This window comes from Myotis yumanensis, unplaced genomic scaffold, assembly GCF_028538775.1.
Source record: "Myotis yumanensis isolate MYYU_CA2020_CCGP unplaced genomic scaffold, mMyoYum1.0.hap1 SCAF_2, whole genome shotgun sequence".
NCBI lineage: Eukaryota > Metazoa > Chordata > Mammalia > Chiroptera > Vespertilionidae > Myotis > Myotis yumanensis.
In genome coordinates, this window is record NW_027223753.1 from 63,284,057 (window position 1) to 63,311,737 (window position 27,681).

Consider the following 27,681-nt stretch of genomic DNA (forward strand, 5'->3'; position numbering starts at 1 on the left):
TATGGAGGTTCCTCAAAAAATTAAAAATAGAGCTGCCATACAATCTAGCAATTCCACTTCTGGGTACTTATCCAAAGAAAACAAAAACACTAATTTGAAATGATATATGCATCTCTATGTTCATTGCAACATAGCTAGTAATAGCCAAGATATGAACACAACCTAGATATCCATCAGTAGATGAATGAATACAGAAGTGGTATTTACAAGATGAGACAAAAGTAGATTTACAGTTGTGAGTATGAGAAACATAGAGTTTATTCTTGTATTATCAATTATTAATTATTATATTAATTTCCATAAAGCAACTGTAAACCTACTTTTGCCCCATGCTGTACATACAGTAGAATATTATTCAGCAATAAAAAAGAATGAAATCTTACCATTTGCAATGACATGGATGGACAGAGTGTATAGTGCTAAGTAAAATAAGTGAGACAGAAAAAGACAAATACCATATGATGTTACTTACATGTGGAATCTAAAAAAAAAACAACCCACACACACATGAATAAACGAAATAAAACAGAAACAAACCCACAGATATAGAGAACAAGCTCATGGTGGCCAAAAGAAAGTGGGGAGGGGAGTAACCCCACAGCTCTCACGACCAGAGAGCCTGTTGTATCTTCACCAAAGCACCTATCATCTGTTACCTATTTTCTTTTGTGTTTATGCATTTATAGTCCAGCCCCCACCCTAGACCAACCCAGTCTGCTCTTGGAGTGCGGGCACCATGCCTTTTATGCTCCTGTTGATAACATCAACATTTGTGGAGTGAATGAATGAATTTCCGTCCTACACTATCTCTTCCCCTCACTAGAATGAAAAGGTTCAATTAAATGCCTTTGCTGACTTACACGTCACCCACTAAATATACCAATTAGGGAACTCCTTACTTATTAACTACTTGTTCTTGGGTTAGTTACTCTCTCTACTTCATTATTACTACTGCATGTTTAATTGCTAATATTTGAGTGGTTACTTTGTGTCTGGTGCCGGACTAAGCATTTTACATGGTTCTCATTCAGTCCTCCCAGAAATTATGTAGATGCTCTTATCGTAGCCATTTTGCAGAAAAAGAAACTGAAGTGCCCTCCCCCGAGGTCACACAAGTAGTGAGTGGAAGACTCAGGCAGCTGTGCTCCCAGCCGCACATGCTTTTCTACAACACTGCACATTCTCTCTCCACAGACAAACAAAACACCAGACAGACCAAGCGTCACTTAAAATAACTATAGAATGACCTGATCAAATGACATTCAAAGACTGTCTTGGATTATTAAAAAATAATAATTGGGCATTCTAAGTGGTCTTTAGGGTTTTTGTTTGTTTTGTTTTAATAGCTCTAAGAAGCACAAAAAAGGCACTTTTCTGCAAATATATTTTCAAATTTTAGAATAACAGGTCATATACTATGGTCAATATCAAGACAACATTAACATTGCTAAACTTTTATTCTGCCAAATCCCAGCTGTCTTTTTCTTCTTTTCTTTTATACTAAAAGTATAGAGGCCCTGTATAGTTCTGACCCAGAAACAAAAGATGTTAGACTCTGGAGCTATTACCACAACTTCGAACTTCAGTAATTTAAGACTTCATGAAATGAAGGTTTAGAAAGTCTATATGTGGAATCCAAATGAAAACTTCATGAGCAAAGCTTTCATTTAGACTCTCCCAAACTTGATTCTTTAAAAAAAAAAAAAAAAGTCCAGCCAGCCCATAATGTGGAAACAATTATGAAAATTAAGACATCTGAAAACCACTCCAGCAGCTTTTATTTCTAGCTACATCTTATGAGACAAGTGGCTGCCGCCTTTCGGCTGGCTTTCAAAGCCACTCTCCTCTTCCTCCTAGGAGCAATCGGGGTGCAGTCCAAACAAGGGGGCTTGGTGCCGGGCATATTTTCTTTCCCTCTGGTCCACAAATGTAGAACAGTCCTCTCCGTTCTGGACACCCAGCCACACGGGAGTTGGAGGCTAGGTTAGCTGGCATGTTCACAGCCAGGAAAGAGACCACTCCTGCATAAAAGCAAACACATTTGCTCACTGAATTCTCATTAATAATTCATACTAATGGAAAAATCAGGGTAGCCCGGGAGATTTAAACCTACATATGACCCCTGAGGTTCACTTTAGCCATTAATTTCTGGGTCTTTGGATTTGCTGATCACTCTTCCCAGAAGCCTCTTCTCCAGATACCCAAAGGGCTCATATCTCCACCTCATTCCTGCTCAAATGTCACTTCATCAGCCATCCCCACCCTGCTGCACTTTTGCCCTTAGTGCTTTTCTGTCCTCACAGCATTTCTCACTCCCTGAGGACGGTCCATCTCCCCAGGCACTGAGGACGTCAGGGGTGTTGGGCTGTGATGGTGCATCCCCTGTACCTGGGACAACGCCCAGCAGGTAGCAGGCCCTCAGTAAACACTCGTTAAATGTAGAAGTAGATGAAGCATCCTGTGCACATGTGCCCGCACGCACCCTAACCGTTTACCCACACTGAGCACTATTACTTTCCTCTTCTGCACACTTTCTAATTTGGGTCTCAGAACTCTTTCATTTCCCTCTAGAGGCTTGGCTCCGGCCCTGCTGGCTGAGAGGTGTGAGGAGGGGCGTTTGCTACCCTTGAACAGTCGCTTCATCGGAGTAAACAAAACAGGGTGGTCTGAAGGGCAGTCCCACCACGAGACCTCTCCCTTGTCAGTATAGACATCAGAAACGAGGGCTCCTCCTTGGACCATAACTTCAAAAGAGAGGGGGACCCAGTGGCCAAAAGGAGCAACAAAATCAAAGCATTATAACCCCAAGTATATAATAAACACCCAAGACTCCATACTAATATAAATCAATGACTGAATAAAATAATAAATAATAAGTGAGAAAGGAGAGGCAAGTCTCCCATGCAGAAGAGCTGCAAATAAATGATGTAGCTATTGCACCCTAAAGGAGGGAAACATAACCCCCACTCCCTAAGTGTGGTCTGTGCTCAGAGACTTCCTGCCAAAGAGGGCAGTATGGAAAGGTGTGGAGGGGCGAGGGGGTGGGAGTCACTTTTCAGTGGAGAAACTTGACAAACAGGACCTCAGGTGATTGAGGTCAACATCAACAGTGATCAGTGATGTTGCTAGTCTGTAATCTTAATAGAATGTTAAGAATGGCACTTCACTGTGTTATCTTCTTCCCAATACCCACAACCCCAGCCTGATCCTGAGAAAAACCTCAGAAAAATCCCAATTGGAAGACAGTCTACAAAAGTCCTGAGCAGGACTCCCCAAAACCATCAAAGTCATCAAAAACAAAAATCTGAAATCATGTCACAGCTAAGAGGAGCCTAAGGAGACATGACATCTCAATATAATGTGTACCTGGATCCTGGAGCAGAAGAGGGGCTTTGGGTAAAAACTAAGGAAATCTGAATAAAGTACAGATAAATTAATAATAATGTATCTATATTGGTTCATTCATTTTACAAATGTACATTAATGGAAGATGATAATAGTAAGAGAAATTGTGTGCAGAAGTGGGGGTATAAAACTCAGTATACAATTTGTTCAATTTATCTGTGAATATAAAACTGTTCTACAAATAAATAATTTTTAAACTTTTTTTAAAAGATGGGGCAGGGGGAGGGGATATTATCAACTCTACAACAGTCATTTAAAAAAAATAAATAAAGCCCATATGTTTCATAAGCACTTTCTTTACTCTTTGCTATGATAAAATACACAGAGGCATAGCAGTTTGAGACTCAATTAAAAAGGATGTTGTCTGTAATCAGAGCATTGGAAGCCTCTGCTGTTATTGGGTAAAGCTTGTATGTTCACTTTGGGGATGCCTGTGAAGTGTAGGGCTGTCACAAACCTGCTACCCTATCTTAATCAGCGGTTCTCAACCTGTGGGTCACGAACAATGAAAATACATCCTGCATATCAGATATTTACATTATGATTCATAACAGTAGCAAAATTACAGTTATGAAGTAGCAACGAAAATAATTTTATGGTTGGGTGTCACCACAACATGAGGAACTGTATTAAAGGGTCCCAGCATTAGGAAGGTTAAGAAAGCTAAACTCAACCTTGCTAATGTTGACTTTCAAGAACCAATGGTAGCTTCAGGCAACACAAAATTGTTCTGATTTAGATCCCCTGTCCTCTACATAGAAACAACTCTCCACAACACACCCAGTGCCTCTGCGTGGTAGTAAAGACAGCAGCCACAGAGAGGCAGGCACACACGGGGTGCGCTCGGGAAATGAGAAACTTCCATGCCTCAAGTCATCTTCAGCTCAGAGGTGGTGACACACAGGAAAACTGCCTGAGCCTCACGGATAAACAGGTTCCCGTGTCAGCACAGTTTGTGGGCCCTTCAGGTAGGGAGGCCAGCCTGCTGTGTGTCAGCTGGTTCACCCACTACTGCTTCTCTTCCCATGGAGTGGGCAGATTTACAGGAGGCCTTGGTGCACACGCACTTCTGCCCTAGGATTTGTTTAATAAACAACTATAATCAACTTTATTGTTCCCTGCATGTCACCAATGACTAAAGACTCTTAAACCTCTTGATTAAACAGGAAAACGAACTTGCAAACATACAGAACTACACCAAATAAAAGAGGTGAGACCCACATTTTATATGGGTCAGCAAATTGCTGGCTTAGTTTATCCAAATGTCATGTAAATATTTCATTGTGTTAGCTTTCTCTGTTATACAACTGTTTTTTTACTTTTATATTGAATTTACTGGGATGACATTGGTTAATAAAATTATACAGTTTTAAGGTATACTGTTCTATAAGACATCATCTGCATATTGTATTGTGTGCTCACCACCCCAATTATATAATTTTAATCTCATCTAAAATTCATTAGGCTAGAAAGATGACAGATTTTGTCCTTTGACCATCTTAAAAGTAAATATGTTAATGGAAAGTCTCAAAATTACTATGTATATATACTAGTAACATAATTGCATATGTTCTATTATATAGGAACAACCCTTAGACTGTTGTGTAATCATGTCATTAGCTTTGAGGGAGGAGAAAATGCCAACATTTAAAGAGACAGTCTTCTTGTACAAAGAATGGTGTCACTCAGTGAAAATGTATTTTGAGAAATTTCAGTGTTTGCTCACAGCAAATGACTTCCCGTGAGAAGAAAATTAGATTTCTTCATGTTGCAAAATTGACAACAGACAAAACGTTGGTCTGGACTGTTTGTCCTAACCTAACCGTGGTCCTGCTTTCCCTTGCTTATTCCATTTCGTGACCCGTCTCCTGCCTCCAGCTCCAATGACTCTTGGTCTACATGGTTGGTTCCAAATAACCCCCGTTACCCCGGACAGGTCAGTGGTGACCTGCAGTGATCCCTCCATGCTCTGGATGCCACAACCGCCCAGGTTAGTGCCTGACAGAAGCCTGAAACTCTGTACAGGAAGGGAAGTCATATTCCCAAAGCATGTGGCTGTAGTGGGAGGCAATGTTTTAATCCAGGCCTCAGAGGCTGGCAAGGAGAATGGAGCTACTGCTAAACAAACAAGTCAGGGTCCCGGCAGGTTAGGACACAGGTTCATCACTAAAGCAGGAGGCTCAGAGCCCGCCCCCCCCCCACCGCCCCAAGCCCCCAATCATCCCACCTCGCTCTCCCACCTGGACCAAGCTGGTAGTCAAATAGCACATCTGTGTAAAGACAGGTCATAGAAATGCATGGAAAAGGTATTTGAATGCTGGGCCTGATCTCATTGTTGGCCCCTCCAGCTCCACTCTCCATCCTCCATGTGTTCTTTACTCTTCCGGGCAAATCAACAGGCTTCCTCCCCTTACAGCTCCCACCAATGAGAGGCACCAATGAGAGGCGCAGGGACAGATCTGGAGAAGGGAGGAGGCTGAGGTAAGGATTCCCCCTGCTCCCGCCCTGCCTGGTGGCTGCAGGTTGGCTGGGTTGGCTCCTGTCAGGCAGCCTCTCCTTCTCCCTCCCCAGGGTCTCAGGCTGAGGGCTGTTCACTGCTCTATGCTGTTTCCAGCTCTGGGGCCTGCAGCTGTACCTTCTCTTGTTGGTTTACACGAACTCTGCCCTCCCCAGTTACCATTTGGCTGGGTCATCTGTTTCCTGTGGAACTCTGAGTAATACAGATGTCATGTAAAGCACATTGGAATACAACAAAAGTTATCTGCAAGGTTTTAATATGTCATGGATTTTCTTAAATCTTTCAGTGAGATCTAGAACGCACAACTTTTCCTGGTTGTAAACATAACTCTTCGAGAAGGAAAGAGGAAGAAATCCTCTTTCTGGCATGGGCCGGTGGCACAATTCTGATGCCCTCCATGTCCCCTTGCACCTACCAGAACCCTAGTAAATTTCTCTACACATAGAAATTCAATAAATGGGTGACCTACCCACAAAAGGGGTTACATAACACAAAGATGACTGCATTGGGTTTCAGCAGACCCCTGCATAGTGCAGTGTGTGCCCGAGGCCCCGTGCAAGCAAGGATCAGTTCCAATCCTCCCTGTGTTCCTGGTCTTGTGTGCCATGGAAATAAGTGACACGGATTTGCCTTCATTTGGGCCAAAGGATTCGCCGGGTTTGAAACAAGACACTGCAGAGAAGGAAGCAGTAGATTTTTCCAAGGGGACACTGCAGCCTGTGAGAGCCAAAAGCAACACCAACTTAGCTGCAAGGGCTGCCTTTCGGTGGGTGCCACTGATGCATCCTCCTGTGGCATTTCTTTCTTCCTTTTTTTAAAATATATTTCAGAGAGTGAGAGAGAGAGAGAAACATCAATGATGAGAGAGAATCATTGATCGGCTGCCTCCTGCACGCCCCCTACTGGGGATCGAGCCCGCAATCCGGGCATGTGCCCTTCATCAGAATCAAAAGCAGGACCCTTCAGCCCGATGCTCTATTCATTGAGCCAAACCAGCTAGGGCCTCCTGTGGTATTTCCAGTGGTGGGGCTAGCCGTGGGGGATGTTGGGTACCTGCCACTCTCCCAGAAGCTCTGTAGTCTGTACCCCTGATGAAGATGCTATAAATTCAACAGGTCTTTAGTCCCTGGGGACACAAAAGCCAGACAGTGTCCCTGAGTAGTCAAAAAAGCTTGGGGGCTCAGGAATAAGCTGGTCCCTATTCCATCCTGAGCCTCATTGTATTCTCGCATTTTTCACCTCCGCTCTTCCACCTGATCCTTCCAACAGGAATACAAACACCAGAGGCAATCAGTGCGAGATGTGGAACCTATACACATCTGGACCTTTCATGCATGCATCCACTGATCCTCCTGAAGTGGCTCTTTATTTACTAGATTCAGACCCTCTCTTAGCCACGGGGGGAGGGAAATCCTGGCTGTGCACCGTGGTAGTATTTTCTGCCTCTGTGCCAGCCTTTACCACCGGACTGTGCGCTTCTGAAGGGCTAGAAGAGTCTGACTCATGTTTGTGCCTCGATGTCCAACATGGAGCATGTAGTCGATGCACAGCCAATGCTTGGCTCGCATGGTGGTTAGCTGCAGTGAGCTGGTTGGACATGGAGACGGAAACCTGATCACAGTGTATTGAGTAACGCTTGGGCGAGATGGAAGTAGAAAGAAAGTACTGTATAGGCTATTCTTTCAAGAAATCTGGTTGAAAAATTCCTGGAACCTCTCCTATGGTACTCAACATACTTTATTAAATATTTATTGGTCTTAACCTCATTTATGAATCTGCTGGGAGCAGAACTGGCATTATCTCCCTGTTCTTTGAAGCACAAACTTGCTTGTCATTGGCACAGAGTAAAAATGTGTTCAATTTGGCAGAATAATTCCCAAATCCTGTGTGCAGTCCTCTTTTTCTTTGGTTTCACTGTGGAAATCGAGGAATAGTTGTTCCCTTCTTGAAACTCCCCTGCGGGCCTGTGTGGCTCTGGACCGCACCCCACTGTGCTCAGCATTTCCCCTCCTGTTCTCCCACCGCCTTGCAGTGTGCGCATCCTGGACCCAGTCCTCAGCCTCCCTTAATCCCGTTAAACTTTCTTCCACTTGAACTACTATTGCTTCAACTATGTCCTCTCTGTGATGACTCCCAAATAACTACCTCACGTCCCCTCTCTCTCAGGCTAAGCTCCCACATTGCCTTCAAAATAAACAAGAAGTGAGTCGCCACGAGGGTAGCAGGTATGCAGGTTGGAACTCTCAGTCTCCCTCAGCTCCATGAGGAGGCCACACTGAGGAATCGAGTCTCCAGTTTAAACACCAGGCTTTTAATGCAGGGGACTGAGATGATGCTGGCCTCGGGCCTCACGGTGTCTGCAGGAGCATTCACAGACGGGCAGAGACCTTTGGAACTGGAGAGGGTTCATCCCACTCACACTGGCCAGGACCTTTCGTTCCCCTCTTCCGGTGCTTTGCTTGGGCTCTGGGTGGACCCTGGGGCTCCCTTCCCTGGCGCCCCACAATGGCCTGACCACGGGAGTGCTCAGACCTGCAGAGAGCTCTGCCCAGCACCTCATGGGTTCTAACTCAGTTTCAAACCCGGGTATGTGGTTTCTGGACTTCCCCTGAGAAGGGTGCTCAGCCTCTTTTCACGTGAACTCCCCCTGTTAACCTCACCACACCACCAGCCTCGGACCTCAGGCTCCCTTTTCTAAGGAACCCTGCTCTGGGTGAGACCCCAAACCCAGCTGTTCTAAGTCATTAATAATTGTATATTGCCCTGAAACTCCTCTTGTAATTATTTTTTGTACATTATTTGGCTTTATGTTCTATAGCACAGACTGCTAAACTGTGTTTTCATTTTCTTACAAAATATTAAACTCTGTTTTCCAGACTTGGTAGCGAGGGTGGCCCGTGACTAGGTCCTTGGCCAACCGAAGGTGAGCCCTCAAACACGGAGTGTGTGCTCCTCCGTGCTCTCTCGTCCTCCTGCAAGTTGGATTCAAACAGGCCTATGGCCCAGCCTTGATCGCTCAGACCAGGCCAAGCCCGGAAGCATGACTCCAAGTAACACACAAACTAGTTTCCACCAGTGAGGAGATGAGCACAGGAATTGTGCACGAGCACTTACGAATGCTGGCTGCTTTCCGCATTGCTCTACAACACAAGTGGGTGGTCAGTGGAGTATAAAGCAGAAGCACTGCTCTTTGGCACAGTGGAGCTAAAGACGCCAGTCTTTAAACGATGCGAGTTCTGAAGCACGGCCCTTGCAAATGGTGGAGAAATAAGAAGCAAGGAACCCTGAACCTGAACCGCTTAGCTAGCCTGGTTAACAAGAAACAAATAAACATTTGTTTTGATCAAGTCACTGTGTTTGGGGGCCTCTCTGCCTAAGAAGCCTGTAGCTCTAGGGCAGTGGTTCTCAACCTTCTGGCCCTTTAAATACAGTTCCTCATGTTGTGACCCAACCATAAAATTATTTTCGTCGCTACTTCATAACTGTAATGAATCGTAATGTAAATATCTGATATGCAGGATGGTCTTAGGCGACCCCTGTGAAAGGGTCATTCGACTGCCAAAGGGGTCACGACCCACAGGTTGAGAACCGCTGCTCAGTCTAGGGCAGGGGTGGGCAAACTTTTTGACTCGAGGGCCACAATGGGTTCTTAAACTGGACCGGAGGGCCGGAACAAAGGCACGGATGGAGTGTTTGTGTGAACTAATGTAAATTCAAAGTAAACATCATTACATAAAAGGGTACGGTCTTTTTTTTTTTTTTAGTTTTATTCATTTCAAACAGCTGGATCCGGCGCGCGGGCCATAGTTTGCCCACGGCTGGTCTAGGGGAAGGTGTTGGAAAGACACAGAATGTGAGCTGTCAGCAAGGCAGTTCAGAAAAGAGATGGGCTCAGGCCAACACCGTTTGTAAGTTTTGTAAGCAAAGGTGGAAAAGAATAGACAGCACCCAGACACCGGGCTCCTTGGAAGGTGAGAGAACGTAAGCTTGTATAACTCCAAAGAGCAGGAAATGGCATGGCTGCCGCAGCCCTCACAGGCCGCGCAGTGAGGCGCTGCTGCCGGTCAAAAGGAATACAGGCCTACGGTCAAGATCCAGTAAGGGTGCCACTGCCCACCCAAGTCCATGTGTGAGAGGTCCTCACAATAGAGGCCACTGAGAATTGAAGGCCCCACCCACCCACCACAGCCCACGGTAGGTGGCCTGGGTCTCCCTCTTTGGCCATCATGGAGCCCCCTACTGATGGCCCCGCCGGCCTGTGGCCTGGGGCTCCCTCTGCAGGCAATCATGGGGTGATGGCAGGCCCCCGACGAATTACATTGCACCCACCTTGGCTGGCCTGGCACCTGTCATAGCGTGGTCCTGGATGGTCGTCTGGATGGTCGTTCCGCTGTTTGGCAGTTTGGTCGATTTGCATATTATACTTTTATTATATAGGATGTTTCTCAGTCAGAATAAAGAAATAATGAACATAGGTATTTACTAGTAAAGGTTAGAGAAAGGAAGGCCAGACCTGTGGATATCTGGTAAACTAAGGCCTTTCAAGGAAAGCGTGGTGGCCTGTGACCCTAAGAGGGGCAGAGCAGCGAGGGGAAGGGAGCAGACGCTTTACATCAGCTGGACCTGAGTCAGATGCAGGTTCGTCACTTTCATCAATGACTCCAACCTGGCACATTGCTGGTCTCGCCAGAGCCTTTCCTTCCTCTCTAAAAATGGCATAGCTACACCTACCACGTGGGATTGTTGAAAGGACTAAGTTAAATATATGTTTATAAAGTGCTCAGCAAGACGCACAGCACCTAGAAAGGACTCAATGAATGGCAGATAATACGTCCCAAGAAAGTTAAAAACTCAAATTTTTACAGAAATAGGGAAAAACAATCTTAAAATTCATCCCAAAGGGCCAAAACAAGTTTGAGAAAGAAAAAAAAAATTTGGAGGCCTCATGCTTCCTAATTTTAAAATATATTATTACAAAGCTACGGTAACCAAAACAATATGGTACTGCCCTGGACGGTGAGGCTCAGTTGTCTGGCATCATCTCATGCACCTAAAGATTGCTGGTTTGATTCCAGTACCTCCCCCTGCCCGCTACTAGGGGCCTACAGGAGGCAGCTGATAGCTGTTTCTCTCTCCATCTCTAACCTCAATAAAAACTTTAAAAAAATAACAACAATATGGTACTGGCATAAAGAGAGATATATGCACTAATGAAACAAAATAGACAGCCCAGAAACAAACCCATGCTTATACAGTTAACTGATCTTCAGCAAGGGTGCCAGTAACAAACAATAGGGAAAAGACAGTCTCGTCAACAAATGGTTTTGGGGAAACGAGCTATCCACACGCAGGAGAGCATGACCTCTGAAGATAGCTGTCCTGAGTTTGAAGTCTTGCCTACCAGCAAGTTAGTGAACCTCTCTGTGCCTTAATTCCCTCATCTATAAAATGGGGATAATAATAGTACCTTCTTCCTAAGACTGTTGGGAGATTTAAATAAGGTGCTTAGAATAGCTTCTGACACACAGTATTCATTTCATTACTACTAATTGTCAGCGGGGCCTGAGGAAAGCTACTTAACCTCTTTGAGACTCAACTTCCTCTATTGCAAGAGGGAGACAAGCCCTAACTTGTTGTGTTATTGGGACACAGTGAATGACATAGCTAATGGGAAGGCCTCGGCTCACTTCTGGGCCAGAAAAGTCAGACAAGTCCAGAAACCAACAGAGCAAGCCTGTTTCCAAGAGGTAAGGGAGAAAGGGTCTCAACAGAGATTACCAGGGAGGGGACAGCAAAGGAGGAACCCCTCCCTCAGGGTGGGTGGGTCCTTGGCATAACCACCCAAAGCCCACGCCTTCTCTCCTCTATCACCCTGTCTAGAGTCATGAGCTGGCGTTCTCACTACCACGGAGAACATTTATCACTTCATGTTTAACCTTCTGATTCTGTTACTATACTGCCTCTAAATCAGTGGTTCTCAACCTTCCTAATGCCGCGACCCTTTAATACAATTCCTCATATTGTGGTGAACCCCATTTTCATTGTTACAAATTGAACATAATTAAAGCATAGTGATTAATCACAAAAACAATACATAATTATATATGTGTTTTCCGATGGTCTTAGGTGACCCCTGTGAAAGGGTCGTTCGACCCCCAAAGGGGTCTCGACCCACAGGTTGAGAACCACTGCTCTAGATCATGCACTTTATCTAGATCTTAGAATAATCTACCCAAATATAGTCACTGACATACCGCCAAATGAATTAAAAGTGAGTGCACATTTCTTTGCCCATTTACTCCATGGTGAGGTGGGCAGAGCAGCATTCCCTGCTCTACAACCTGGAGACCCCAATTCATTCTGACCAGCTGCCACCGCTCTGGCCCAGGGAGCTTGTCCCACACCGCTCACTGCGGCCTTTTTTTCAGTGGTTAATTCTATGCCTCTCTGAGAGATGTGCAGATTTGTCCTCTATAACAACATTAATGCCTTTTAAAAACATTTATAATGATACTAAAAGTACACTATGATTAGGGTAAATGTCAATAAAAATTTGTAAGTGTATCTCTACTGAGAATTTTTGACAGAAGTTTATGAGGGAAAAGTTCGCATAATCAAATGAAAAGGACAGAATAAAATTCTAAATGCATGATAGGAAATAGCAATGATTAGTCAGTTGGCCTATTTCAGAGAAAGCTCAGAAGAGCAAGCAGCCAGTTGACTTCTAACACTTTGAATGATGCAATTTAAGAAACACCTTCTCCTAAAGCCCTTAACTTTCCTATCAACCAAACAGTCTACCAGTTGAACTAGGCCACAGACTTCAATTATCTGCCGATTAGATATCAGACTGGAAATTAACTGAGAAAGACTAGTAATGACGTAGTAGCATCCTTGCTGACATTCCTTGTCCTTTCCCTCTGTTAGATATTCATGGATTTTGCATATGTAGACAGTTGCATACATTTAATGGGCAAGATCCATTGGTCCTGTTATAGTGTATTCTACCCAACCACTGGCTCCTCTCATCCCTGTCCAGGTCACATTCCCCACTGTTCGCTATAGGCAGGAGAAAGACAGATACACAAAACCATGTATACAGATGTAAAATGCACTCAGGGAGCTCATAATCTAGAGCAGCAGAGATTCAGTAGGGGCTAATCCTCCACTCTCCCCAGGGACATCTCCCAATATCTGGAGGTACTTGTGGTAACAGGACTGAGGGGTGCTACTGACATGTAGAGAGCAGAGGCCAGAGATGTTGCTACACATGCTACAATGCACAGGACAGCCCCACAACAAAGAATTACCCAGCTCATCGGCAGTGGTGCCAAGGCTGAGAGGCCCTTATCTAAAGGGTAAGATGAGACATACAATCCTATATAATAAAGCGGTAATATGCAAATTGACCGCCACACCCTCACACAAAGATGGCCGCCCCCATGTGGTCTCAAGATGGCCAGCAGGGGAGGGCAGTTGTGGGTGACCAGGCCTGCAGGGGAGGGCAGTTGGGGGCAACTAGGCCAGCAGGGGAGGGCAGTTGGGGGCAACCAGGCAAGCAGGGGAGAAGTTAGGTGTCAATCAGGCCGACAGGGGATTGGTTAGGGGGAGATCAGGCTGGCAGGCAGGCAAGCGGTTAGGAACCAGCAGTCCCGGATTGTGAGAGGGCTGTCCAACTGCTGGTTTAGGCCCGATCCCTGGCAGTCAGATATCCCTTGAGGGGTCCCAGATTGGAAAGGGTGCAGACCAGGCTGAGGGACACCCCCTCCCCCTGCCCCCCCCATGCATGAATTTTGTGCACTGGGCCTCTAGTGAAGTTAAACAGAGTTGAGTATGGCATGGGCTCTAACAGAGACAAAAGTTAAGTGTGATCAGATAGACAACATTTAGAGAGGTGGATAAAATTCAGTGTTGGGAAGGGAATAGGGAAAATGGCATTCTAATAATATGTTGGTGAGCATGTAAATTGATACAACTTTTTGGGAGGAAAATTTGTATCAAAAGCTTTAAAAATATATATAGTATTTCTATCTTGCTTCCTTTTCATTCCCAGCTCTTCCTTTGCCTTCTCTTTCCTTCCCCAGAACTGAGGGATAAGCCTGTGGTTGTGAATGAAACACGATGGGAAGGAGTTTGGGGAACTGCGTACAGGCTTGGGCAACTTGGTTGGGAAGCCACACAGAGCAGCGAGCTGGAAGGACTGGAGGCTGATAATGAAGCTTCAAAGACACATGGCTGGTAGGCCAGGCAGCCAAGGATAAGAAGCAGTGGGTAGGGAGGTGGACACGGAGGAGACAGGATGGCCTCTGTGGTTGAGGAATGGGCTACTTTGAGCAAATAAGTACAAATATTAAAGATAATGGGGTCAAGTTTCTAACTGCCAGAGCAGATATGTACAAAGATATGAAGGGGAGTCCTGGCCAGTGTGGTTCGGTTGGTGGGGTGTCATCCTGTGCACTGAAAGGCTGCTGTTTTGATTCCTGGTCAGGGCACATGCTTGGGTTTCGGGCTAGATCACCAGTAGTGGGCGTGCAGGAAGCAGCTGATCCATGTTTTGCTCTCATGTTAATGTTTCTGGCTCTCTCCCTCTCCCTTTCTCTAAATATCTATCTATCTATCTATCTATCTATCTATCTATCTATCTATCTATATATATATATTAAAAGATATAAAGGGGAAAGAATAGAAAGATCCCTGGGTAATGGATTGGAATTGGAGGTATTAGTATGAATGATTTTAATACAGGGGCCTAATGTAGAAAAATTTATAAATGTGTCTGTTTATATTTCCTAGCTCTGTTCTCTAAAAAACCTAAAACAATGACACCCCAGTAACAATGGGCACATCAACCTTCCAAATCTTGGTTTCTAAATACCATTCTCTCCCAAAAGGGAGGAATAACTAACTCAGAGAAAGTACAAGATGAGCCTGGAATATCATGTAGTGCCAGGAACTGTTTAAATGCTCAGTGAATGATAGGGATGTCAAAAGGCCAGCCCAAAGGGACTCCCACGGGCCAAACTGAGGACCATGTGAGCATAAAAAGAAATAGTAACAGATTTCAACATATTGCTTACAAAGGAAATCCATGAATACTTCCTAATATAAATTAATAAGTAAATGAGGGAGGAAAAAAGTTCTCCCTTACAGTAGAACGTCAACTAATAAATATAAGAGTGATAGAAATAAAGAATCACTATTTGGCAGCCTCAATAGAGGTGGCTGACTCAGGCAGAAGTCATTAATATGATAAGGCTGTAGGTGGAGATTTAATGAGGAATAGGCTATTAGCATAACCTTAGAATACTTCCCCACAAACATCAATACATTTCAAAGGGGAAAATGATGAATTTAAGGTGAGAAGATCTGGCAGACACCCATATAGCCGGCCAGGTGACCGAGGCCAATATTCCAGTGGTGTGACAGGCTGACATTTTATACCAGCTAATTTATGCGCTAAGAAGAGCAGAATATGTATTCCTGCCAAGAACACAAGACCTGAGTCTGGTTCTGAAGAAATACCTGCTAGATACAGGCTGAGTCATCCTGCAGAATATATGATCTACAAGGACTTAAGGCACAGGGAAAGTCCAAGAAACTATTCCAGAAGAGACATGGCAAATTGAATATGGATCAGACAGGAAAAAAAGACATTTAGGGGACAATTGTTGAAATATGAATGTGCTCTGTGGATTGGATGGTAGTGCTGTACCAATTCAATTTCCTGATTTGCTGGTACAATGGTTAATTTTATGTGTCAATTTGACTGGATTAAGGGATGCCCAGGTAAAACATTATCTGGGTGTGTCTGAGGGTGTGTCTGGAAGAGATTAGTAGACTGGATAAAGAAGATCGGCTTTATCTATGTGGGTGGGCCTCAGGTGACACATGGAGGGCCTGAATAGAACAAAAAGGTAGAAGGGCAAATTTGCCCTGTGGCTTGCGCTGGGCTTGTATCTTCTCCTGCCCTTGGACATCAGTGCTCCTGGCCTCGGGCCTTCGTTCTCCAGCTTGTAGACGGCAGATTGTGGGACTTCTTGGCCTTTGTGATCTCAGGAATCAATTTCTATAGTAAATCTCCCTCCCTCTCTCTCTCTCTGAACCTTGTGTTTGGATTCCTAGCTCTCCTTGGAGAGTGAAAGACTCCGACCAACTTCACAGGCCACCTTTGACTCTCCTAGCCTTGGTTCATCTTGGGGCAGCTCCAGAATCTCTGTAGAGGAGGGGCTTTGGGGCAGTCTCAGTCGAAGGGGACCCGAGGAGGCTGCCTTAAAGCTGCATTTACAAAGCAACACACTGCTTTTATTTAGATCTCATGTTTATTTGGGCAAACTGGTATAGCTTATGGAGGGGCCAAAGTGCCCTCCTACCCGGCCCTGCCACCCACCAAGCCAGCCCTTGAAGATACCACTGAAGTGGCGCATGGCCTAGTGAAGGCCAGGGCTAATAAAACTGCAGCCCAGTGTCCCAGGGAACAATGCAGACATAGGCCTAGCTGATGAGTGTCTGGGGGGAGCCTGAGAGGTGGGTTGGCGCTGATAAATATCTTTTGGAAGGGGTGAGGGAGGCTATACTGGCTACTGGGCGGGTTGTTTTCCAGAGTGACACCCAGTCTGGCCCTAAGGCTCACTCTGCAAAGCACTAAACTGACTCAGTCTGGCCCAGCCTGAGGTATCTGAATGATTCACATCTGAGAAGAGGCAAGGTCCATGGAGCCCGTACAGTGTCGGGATCACAGGCGAGGAGTTCAAGGCAGGAGGCAGGCAGGACAGGAGGCTAGGGGCCAGGTGCTCCAGAGGCCAGGCCAGGAGAGGAAGAGGAATAAGGAGGAGGACATCAGCCTGAGGGGTGAAGAGGAGGTGGGTACAACTCAGAAAATCAGAAACTTCCTCTCACTGGCTATTGCTCACCTGGCTTCCCACAGACAGCAACACATATCTTTCAGATGGTATGAAATAATTAGATTAATTGTTTGCGAGAGGAAAATGCTTGAGTCAGTTTGATGCCTTGCAGGGTGAACCTGAGGGCCCCAAGTTAGCAAGAAAGCACAGGGCAGTGAGGACGGCGTAGGGTGTCCCATGTGGATGTCTGATGAATGCCATCATGCTCTCCTCTGACACTGGCTGGGTGCTCTTTGTTTTTGTTCATTAAGAACCGAGACGAGCAGACAGTACAGGTAATTGTAAGAGGGAAATCAAGCCTTTTTGAAACTTTGCCCTGTGTCTTCGATTGCACAGTATTAGATATTCTCGGTCCTGAAATTTATCTTCCTCTTGTATTCCCCACAGAGCAGTTTCTCAACCTTTGGCACGATTTCATCTTTGATGTCTCATTCCACATCAGAGGCCAGGAGAGAGGGGTGCGGAGGGACTGCAGCCCTGCCCACTTAGCACACCCACACGGACATCCTACCACCCCCTACAGCCTGCCAGGGGTGTCCCACATCTGGAGGTCCACCTCTTCAATCCCAATGTTTAATTCCAATGTATCCTCACAGGGAACAAAACTCTTTCACCTACATGACTTATTGGGCCTCAACAACAACCCATGCAGCTGGGTAAAAAGGAATGATCATCCCCATTACGTAAATGAGAAAATGAATTCAAGGATGACAAGAGATTTATTCAAGATCACAAGAACTCACAAAAGTGGGGCTGGGATTAGAACCCAGACTCCTGTACTCCAACTCCCCTCTAACCAGCACCGTAAAAGCACAAACTCTCAGGGTTTCTGCAGACACCTCTGCCATCCACAGCAGGACTAAGTTCCAGGGGCCTCCTCCCCATACATACAGACTCCAGCATGAGGGACAAAGGATCAGCAAGGCCAGAGAGGAAGTGGCTCAGTACCTGCAGGAGGGATGGGGGCGGGGGGGGGGGGGGGGGGGTGTGTGTGTGTGTGAGGGGACAAAAAGACCAGAGCCAGGAATGGGGGAAGCAAGTGAGGAAAGTGCTTGAAACTTCTCAAGGATCCATCTTTGCCAGAAAAAGGTAGGGTTGCACCCATGTTTCTAGAAATATCAATACTTTAATGTTCATCTATCTAGAAGGAAAAGAAGGCAACCGACATCTAAGGAGCACTTCCTGTATATCAGGTACCCTGCTAAGTGCTTTTCTCTGTGAATCTCGGGAGGTGGATGTCATCTTCGTTTTTCCAGACAAGGAAATGAAGGCTTAGAGAGGCACAGCCATGTAGCCCAGGTCACAAAGCCCGGCCTGGAACAAAGGCTGGTCTGACTGTAAAGCCCTTCTCTTCCCTTTACACCACATTCATAATGCCCTGGGCCTGGGCTCTGCCATGTAGAAGCTTGCAATCAGCCTTAACCACCCTGATGGATATAATCACAGGCCAGAAAGCATTCTGAACTAACGTACACGCCCAGGAGAATGGCTAATAGGTCATCTGAGCCATTGTAATCCCCACGGGAGTTACAGTGATTCCCCCTTGCTCCAGCCCAAAGAGATAAGAGGTTGGGCTTAGGTTGTGGTGGATTCCTGCCCCTCAGCAGGAAGATGGAAAACCTGGGAGAGACCCAGCCAGCCCTAGGCATGTGGACATGACTTTGAGAGTGGGTGCCTTGGTTGTGCCTGGCTACCATGCTGTGTGCACACTTGTTCCTGTGAGCATGGGTGTTCTGGGAAAAATGAGAATGAACACGTTGTAGACTTTCGAACATGTTCTGATGAACGTACATGGAAAACGATCACGTGGTTTCGTGTTCTCATTTCAGTCTTCGTTCATAGAAAACATACACAGATCTGTTCTATCCAACATCTTGTAAAACAGCCAGATACCTAAAGGAGACCTGATCTGATAGCGTGTGGTAGTTGATTTATGCATTTGTCAGAATTAAAAAAGAGGATGTGTCATTTGTAGTTAAAGTTCTAAAGACAAAATAAAATAAAATAAATCAAGAAAAAAGTGTGCCTAACTGATCTATTGTTCTAGTTATATGGTAGTGACAATCAAATTATGTCCAGGTGGTCAGATGTCCAGATATTGGGACATGACACTGGGTCCCAGACTCAAGGCACAAAAAGACAACTCTGGAAGCTTATCTCAAATACATCAGCCTCACTGGCAGGGTTTGCTTGCTGTTGTTTTTTTTGTTTTGTTTTGTTTTTTTAAGAATAACCCAGTTTGTTTAGACAAGCATGGTGTTAGCAGAGCCAAGGTTGTGTGTTTCTAACTGTATCACTTCTGTGGGCGTGGAGGAGGGGCGGTGAGGAAAATTCTACTCACTGGATGGACCACACAAAAGTGGATCCAATGGCTCATGGGAAGCAGGCGAAGCAACTACTGATAGACACTTCACTGGGAAACCTTAGCAATACAAGAGCTTATGCATTAACGAAAGGCGGTGCGTGCGTGGAGTAACAGCCTACTTATAAAGGAATCATCTGTCTGTGGCCAACATTCACTTTATTCTCCAATTTATACAAACAAGTAGGAACCGTGAGCAGCTAGGTGGCCCTTAACTTCTAAAGTAACATTCCAAGACCAGGTATTACTCTGGGTGGCAAAGGACTAAGGAGGCAAACGTGTTGCAATGACAACAACAAATTACAGGTGTTGGGGGGGGGGGGGGGGACATTTCGTGGAAATTATTCGCTTAAAAGTTGACCTACAAATGCTTTGGGGGACGTTTTAATGATTATCTTATTCGATTCAATTGTTTCCATTACTCACTGTCACTCCTCAAATTACATGCTTGAGAAATTTCTAAACAATTTTGGGTATTCGCAGCTTGCTGAGGGAAAGCAATAAAGTAACACTGCTACAGAACAAAGCCCGTTTGTCCGCCACGGGGACCTTCCCTTACAGAGCACAACCCCCTAACAGTGTTACTAGTTAATAATAACTATTTCCCGAGTGTTTAGATGACTCGCCTGGTTCGAGCTGTTCCCTGACACACCATTGTACGGGGTAACCGGAGGCTGAAAAATGTTGTATCCCCGGGCTCCGCGGGAGAACCAAGGCGCTAAGACCGAGTTTGGAGAAGCAGCACCTGTGCAAGCGGAGCCCTGCGCACAGCCCACGGCCAGAGCGAAGCCACCGCGCTGGCATTCCGATGGCTCGTTACTCCTCGGAAAAAAGGGAGAACGGGCCGGGTGCGCCTCACGCCGCCGGGAGGGTCCTGACCCAGGTGCCTGCAGTGGATCTGGGTCCCGAGCTGGCAGTCCCGAAAAGCTGGGCCCGGCGGAGGCCCCCGCAAGCCGGCCTCCCCACGCCCGCCCCAGAGCCCTCCCGTGCCCGGCGCCCCACTCACCGCTCACGCTCGCCCGCGCCGCCGAGCCCGGGAGCGGGGGGGCCCCTGCGGCTGCCGCATGCCCTCGGGCCGTGCGCGACGGGGCGGCCGGGCGCTGGCCTTCCGCCGGGCGCGAGGAGCAGCGGAGGACACGGTGGTGGCGGCGGCGCGCCTCTTTGCCAACTGCGGCCGCGACGCGTCCCGGGCCCAAGGAAAGTTTGGCGGAGCAAGGGGTGGCGCCCAGGGGGCGGAGGGGCCGCGTCCCCGCCCTGCCCCGCCCTGCCCGCCCCAGGAGCCCGACCGTTCCCACGGGAGAGCGCCCCCCACCGGCGAGGCACGGATCGGGTTCTAATGCAGATGCTCTCCTGCCTGGAACTGATCCCCAGGAGGGTGGCCAACCTGGAGGAGAAGGAGCCAGAGGGCCGCTACCATCCGCAGGGCTTACGAGTTCCGAGTTCGGTGCTTTCTCTCTGTCCCTCAGATCTGTTTGAAGAGGCTGCGGGCAAGTGCAGCCACACCCATCCGCCCCCACCTTCTGTGGGAAGCAGGCTCACTGTCAGAGGAACACTTGTTCTAAAACTCGAACCCGAGGGTGCAGGCAGCCCCAGAGTCCAAGGATGGTCACGTATATCTGGTTTGGGGGGCCTTTCCTAGGCATCTTTTGATTGAACAGGAAATAAAAAAGATTTAAAGTGATGAGAGAGGCTTCTTGGCCTCCTGGGGTAAATAGTCCTGGATACTTTGTTCTTGAGGGATGAAATCTAAAGCCTCCACTGACCCACCTTTGCCAAAGAAGAAAGATGCAAAGTAAAACAATGTTATGAAGCCTTTGTTCTTTCTGAACTCTGAAAAGTAAAATAAAATCACAGACATGCTAAAAGTTGGGCGTTCCTGGTGACCTCACAGAAGGGAAATCCTGTAATGCGAGGCCCTTCTTATCCATGCTTCAAAACCTTGTGCAATCCTGAGTGCTCAGGGGACTGCCTGTAACCCTTTGCCATTCATTCATTCATTCATTCATTCTTCATTCCACTTCTGTATCCAACTAGGAACCATATTCCAAGAAACAACCTGTCCCCTACCACCAAAGAAATTCTGCTCTCTCTGAAGATCATGTCTTAATAATGTTTTATTCCTTATACAGTGGACCTCATCCCAAAGGCCATGATGGTCTGGTGTGCCTCAAACCTTCCCTGCGATGTGGCTAAATTTTGACCAACATGTACAAATTATTGTTGCCTCACCTGAGTGTTCAGAAAAGTACTGTGGTGACTTACAAATGAACTGTGTACAGAGGGCTACAACTTGCAAAGCTAGTACTAAAGAAAGATCTGTTTACCAGAACAAGCAAAAACCTTGCAGATGACATATGAGAACGAGGTCAGGGGAGTGAACAGCTTCAACAAATAACACAATGCTGAAGGGCAACCTGGTGAACACAGAAAAATTCCCCACCGCCAGCAAGCACTTAGCAAACGCTTGACTCAGCAAATGTGCAGCATGTCCAGTAAGTTGTTGCAGGCTGAACTGGGACCTGTAAACACCAGTTAGAGACTACTTCTGCTGGAAAAATGTGTTCCACGTTCCAAACAACTCATTAGCAAAGGCAGTTTGGAAACACATTATTGTAACTTGGAACTTCCTGAACCTAAGCATTGCAAAGTAGAACAGGGAGGTGGTAAAGCCAGATGGGATTGCCTTTCACTTCTGAATCCTAAAAAGAGGAGAGAGGAGAAGGGAATACGGTGAGCTGTGCTGCAAAAAGACAGACGTTTTAGCTAGATTTTTTTTTTAAACAAATGTGGTTTATAGCTGAGCAGAAGGCAAAGAATAGAAGCTGAAGGAAGAGGGCAGGGAAGAACACCCAGCTTACATATAGACAGACCTACACACAAGGACAGGAGAAAAGGGACAAGTTGCAAAGGATAGTACAAATCAGGGTGTTGCCCCAAATCCTAGTTTTTAGAAAGAAGCTCAAGGATTAAACCATCAGAACCTTCTTTAAGTCCTTGTAGGGTCTGTGGTGTCTCTACCGTAATGTTTTTCTTAGTAAAAGAAGTTAAAATCAATATTAAAAAAATGGCAAACACAAAGCCTGAGGGTATACTTTGCCTTAAAGATCACTGGCTGGAAAGTCATTCAGAAGTTTTTCATTTGCGGGTCAGCTCCCTGTATAATGCTGTGTTTTGTGTTCCTGGAGACACGGAGATTTATAACATTGTTTCTGTAAGGGGAAAGGGGGCATTCTGCAGTGCTTGATGGATGAGTTGTGATGGCCTTGGAGACCCTGTGTCGGCCAGCATTGTACTTGGCAGGGGATAAATGCTGCAAAATAAACAAACAAATTAAATTAAAAATAAGACTGCCTCCTGCCCAGTGAGAAGCACTGTAGGACTCAGGCAAGCTTCTTCCTTTCTGGATTTATGGAAAGAGGCCCATGTTCCTCTGTCCCCCAATTTGGCTTGGACCTCTGATCATAGGAACAGGAATTCATAGAGTTTGCATTCTTAACTTTGGGAAATGACTGAACTGAAATATCTCAACTCAAATGTAACAAAACTGTTATATTTTGTTAATCTGTACTAATTAGCAATTAGGATGCCTACAGAATAATGTGAGAAGAGCATAAAGGCAGTTATTAAGCAAGAGATATATCTTATACCTGAAATAACAGTTAGCTAGAACAACAATTTTCAACCAGTGTGCTGCAAGAATTTTTTTAAATATATATATTTTTTTATTAATTTCAGAGAGGAAGGGAGAGGGAGAGAGAGATAGAAACATCAATGATGACAGAGAATCATTGATTGGCTGCTTCTTGCTTGCCCCACACTGGGGATCGAGCCCGCAACACAGGCATGTGCCCTGACCAGGAATTGAACCATGACCTCCTAGTTCATAGGTCAACGCTCAACCACTGAGCCATGCCTGCAGGCCCAGTGCCACAAAGATTTGTAAAACATGCAATAACTGAGTATTTAGTCAGGGGCACTGGCCCCCTTTCCTTAGATTGTCAAGTGAAAAAATGACAATAGCCAACACAACAATAGCCCTCTGGTGTGAATGATTTCAAAATTATACCTATTGTTTTTTTCAGATCAGCAAAAAATATACTTTTTGGTGTGCAGCAGAATTTTAATAATCAGTTTATGTGTGCCATGAAATGAAAAAGGTTGAAAAGCGCTGAGCTAGAAGATTCTGAGGGAAGACTGAGCAAAAGGTTAACCACAGAAATCAAAGAAAAGGAGATGGCAGGAAGCCAGGTGATGGCCTGTAGAGTGCCTTTCAATTGCCTGTAACTTCAAGTGGGAAGCAATAGGAAGTTACAGAAAGAGTCAACAAACACCAAAAAAATCAAAGATCAAAATCAACTTAATTCCATTTAAATTGAACAAACCATCTCATATGACAAGCATGAATCTTTCAAAAATACTTCTTAGATATTCATCCCATCACTACTTAATTTATGCACATTTTTGTGCTTGAAAAAAGGGTGACCAATGTTGAGAATAGAAGTCATGGTGGAACTCTTATTCTATGAGATATGAAAATTTATTATAAAGCCGTAATGACAAGGGTGCCCCAAGGCCCAGATTTGTGCCTGTCATCCACTTGCAAAAGCATCCTAGTTTGGTTGACAAATTATATAATGAATTTAATTAATAATTGAAACAATATGGTAGTGGGTGCAAAAACTAGAGAGAAAAACATCTGACCAGAGTAGCTATCCCAGATACAGATTCTGGTAAGTATAAAAATGTTTGCCAAAACCGGTTTGGCTCAGTGGATAGAGTGTTGGCCTGCGGACTGAAAGGTCCCGGGTTCGATTCCGGTCAAGGGCATGTACCTGGGTTGCGGGCACATCCCCAATAGGGAGTATGCAGGAGGCAGCTGATCGATGTTTCTCTCTCATCAATGTTTCTAACTCTCTATCTCTCTCCCTTCCTCTCTGTAAAAAATCAATAAAATATATTTAAAAAAAATATATATATATAAAAAAGTATAAAAATGTTTATATTTAAAGAAGTTGGCATCTTAAATCAGTAAGAAAAGGGGGCTTATTCAGTCCAGTGTATTTTCTTTTGTGGAGAAATAAGGTTAGATTCTTACTAAAGTGATTTTCATATGCAGTAAAAAGTTAATTTCTTAAAAAAGAGAAAGAACCATAAAAAATTTCAAAGAAAATAAAGGTTACTATTTATTTGATTTGAAGTTTGGGGTGAATGTTTTTAAACAAAGGAAGAAAATATTAATTTCTTGACTGTGTGCAAATTAGATACTTCTGCACATAATAAAAATAATCCTGTAAGTTTAAATTCAAAAATAAAAGTAAAAACTAGGGGAGAAAAACTATTCGCAGCATATAATCGGTAAAGGTGAATACCTGTCCTACATAACTTATTGAGATGCATGTAGAGAACTCTTCATATTTAAAGATTAACATTGAAACAGAAAAATAAGTCAAGTATATGAAGAATGAGTAAAAGAAGAAATACAAATGACCAAAAATATATAAAAATGAATGTCAACAAGTGTAAAACAAGTATAAATTAACATGAGATACTACTTGTCACCTATCAAGTTGGTAAAGGTTTTTGATTATAGAAATTCCCCAGATTGACTAAGGTTTAAAGGAAATAGGTAACTTCATGTGGTGCTGCTGGGAATACACATGGGTAAAAGTTTTCTGGTGGGCAATTTGCAGTATAGCAGCTTTCATTCATGCTCAGAAGTACTTTTTACACATGCTAATAGCTCTAAGTTTTGTTTTTATTTAAATATATTTTATTGATTTTTTTACAGAGAGGAATAGAGTTAGGAACATCCATCAACTGCCTCCTGCACACACACACACACACACACACACACACACACACACCGGGGATGTGCCCTCAACCAAGGTACATGCCCTTGACCAGAATTGAACCTGGGACCCTTCAGTCCGCAGGCTGACGCTCTATCCACTGAGCCAAACCAGTCAGGGCTAATATCTCTAAGTTGAGATGAGGTTTATGATCGCTGTCAGACAGGCAGCAGTTGTGATTTAGTTGTCATTGCCTGCCCATACATACCAATATTTAAAGAATGGATATCGGCTTTTGGAAGAAAATCCTGGAGCAAAACAATAGAGCACTTAAAAAAACAAAAAACAAAACTGCATCCAAATGCTCTGATGGCATTCAGATCAAGGACTGCACAGAGCCAAAAAGTGAGTCCAAAAAATGAGCAAGTTTAGGAACAAATACCACAGCCATCCATTTTGCTTCTCCTTTATGGGTATACAAAAATAAAATATAAGCTGATTCTATGTTTAAGTAAGTCCAAAAAACTCTTTCAATGATTATAAAGTAAAAGGTATATGAGATAAGATAGCATTACGTTTCATTGGCATCATTTTCTTTCTTTGTGTTACATAAAATATTGGGATACCTTACAATTTATGAGATCTTGGGCATAATGTACTATGATATATCAAGCACCTTAAAAATGTTCCTACCATTTGGCTCAGTAAATCCACTATTCTGAAGATGCCATTGAAGGCACACAAAGGTTTTAATACAAATATCAATATTTCAGTATCATTTATACTATTGACATATTAAAAACAACCTATAAGTATAACCTAAAAATCCAATAGGAAATTGATCAAATAAATCATTATGCATCTATAGGACTGAATATTATACAGCCTTAAAAATCATGCCTCAGTCCTAGCCGGTTTGGCTCAGTGGATAGAGCTATTGGCCTGTGGACTAAAGGGTCCCGGGTTCAATTCCAGTCAAGGGCATGTACCTCAATTGCAGGCTTGATCCCTGGCCCTGGTCAGGGCATGTGCAGGAGGCAGCCAATCGATGTGTCTCTCTCACATTGATGTTTCTCTCTTTCTGTCTCTCCCCCTCCCACCCTTCCTAAAAATCAATGGGAAAAATATCCTCAGGTGAGGATTAACAAAAAATAAACAAACAAACAAAAAATCATGTCTTCAAAGGATATATAATGACAGGAACATATTCATCAGTTCGTATTAAATTTTTATATAAAGTAGAATACAAAATTATATAACTAAATCTGTTTCCCTTTAAAAACAAACATGTGTTTGTATAAAAGAAAAATTACCACAAATAAATACCCTCATATGTTAACTGTAGATATCATGAGAAGGTGGAATTATCATATTTTTATTTTTATATACTTTTCCATAATTTCAATTTTTTTTTTTTGCAGTGAACATGTATAACACTTATAGCCTAAATGTTCTGAAAATGATACTTTTAATATTGGATCACATGATTTCTCAAACCAATAATTATAAAGAAATGTGTATACAGTCAAATTGAGATTTGAGGGGTTGTTCAATTTTATATGGTCTGAGAAACCAGATTCCGAGTGTAGAGGATTAGCTTCCTACCACAGGCAAACATTTGTACTTCTCAGAAGAAAGGTCCTAAGCAAAAGCTAGACATTGTTTACAAACATCCTTTAGAGTGAGCCTTGGAGATCATGGGGTGGGAAACGGTCATCCCCCACGACCAAGGAAATATTCTCTCAGGATAATAACGCCCTCAATCTCTCCTCCCCCAAGCAGGCTTTATTTTAGCAACTATTTCGCTTTCTTACGACTGTGATAAATTGCATTTGGAAATAATAATTGAGGTTTTCTTTTACTACCTTTTCTTATTTTGCCCCTCTGACCCCTCAGCATTCATTGTTTTTGGGAGCATTTAATACAGGAGGACACAAAACAAACAACAGATCCTTAAGAGAAAAACCCCAAAGAAGAAAAGAAAACAGTTTTTAGCTCTTGGGTTCTTAAATAGATTTTCTGAAGCTCAGAGCATTAGGAAAAAAAATTATCTAAACAGCAGGGTATGTGATTTGCAAAAGGTGGGTTCTCTGGAGCTTCAAAGGGCTAAGCACTGAAAAAAAGCTGAACACAAACTTTATTTTCCCATAAACAATCAATCAGAAGAAAACAGAAGAACCAGACCACCCTCCCTGAAGACTAGATAAAGTTTCCCAACCAGGGAAAAGAATTTGATCTAGAGAAGAAACAACAAAAGACATGGGCATGAGGTTTCTGACCCCTCACCACTCCTCAGGCTAAGTTACTAGAGAAACATACATTTTCCCTGAGGCTAGAAACCCAGAAATAGTGTGGTAGATTGTATTATTTGAAAATACAAGCTGCCCCTCCCTCAGGGACAATGATACTTCGCTGCTTGTCCATTTGACTTACTTTGGCCAATAAAGTGTGAGCTGTATCAGCCAGCACAGAGTTCACTGTGTTCTCCTTCCCTCTACCCTGATATCAGCAGTGTCCCAGATAGAGGCAGCTCCAGCAGCCTGGACCCAGAGGGCACGGAGCAGCACCACGGCTGACTCAGGAATGACATACAAGTGGCAAGTAGACCTTTGTCCTTTGAATCCACTGAGATTTAAGGAGCATTTGTCACCATAGCAGAACCTAGCCCATTCTAACACAAAAAATGTACTATAACCCTGGCAGGTG

The 27,681-nt window shown here is 44.4% G+C and overlaps 1 protein-coding gene across 2 annotated transcripts in view; it reads right to left on the bottom strand.

Annotated features, from left to right (window-relative positions):
* LPAR3 (lysophosphatidic acid receptor 3) overlaps positions 1-20,344 on the bottom strand; it is an 85,948-nt gene extending 65,604 nt beyond the window's left edge. Inside the window, exon 1 of one of the 2 annotated variants that reach the window (XM_070403395.1) lies at positions 20,193-20,344. Coding sequence is in view for 1 of the 2 variants with exons in the window: in XM_070403394.1 (XP_070259495.1) it covers positions 10,253-10,276 (24 nt within the window). In the remaining variant the exon portion in view is untranslated. Of the gene's footprint in view, positions 1-10,252; positions 10,318-20,192 lie in introns of those variants that run through there. The other variant, XM_070403394.1, reaches the window with a different exon arrangement.
* Positions 20,345-27,681: the final 7,337 nt, after the last annotated feature.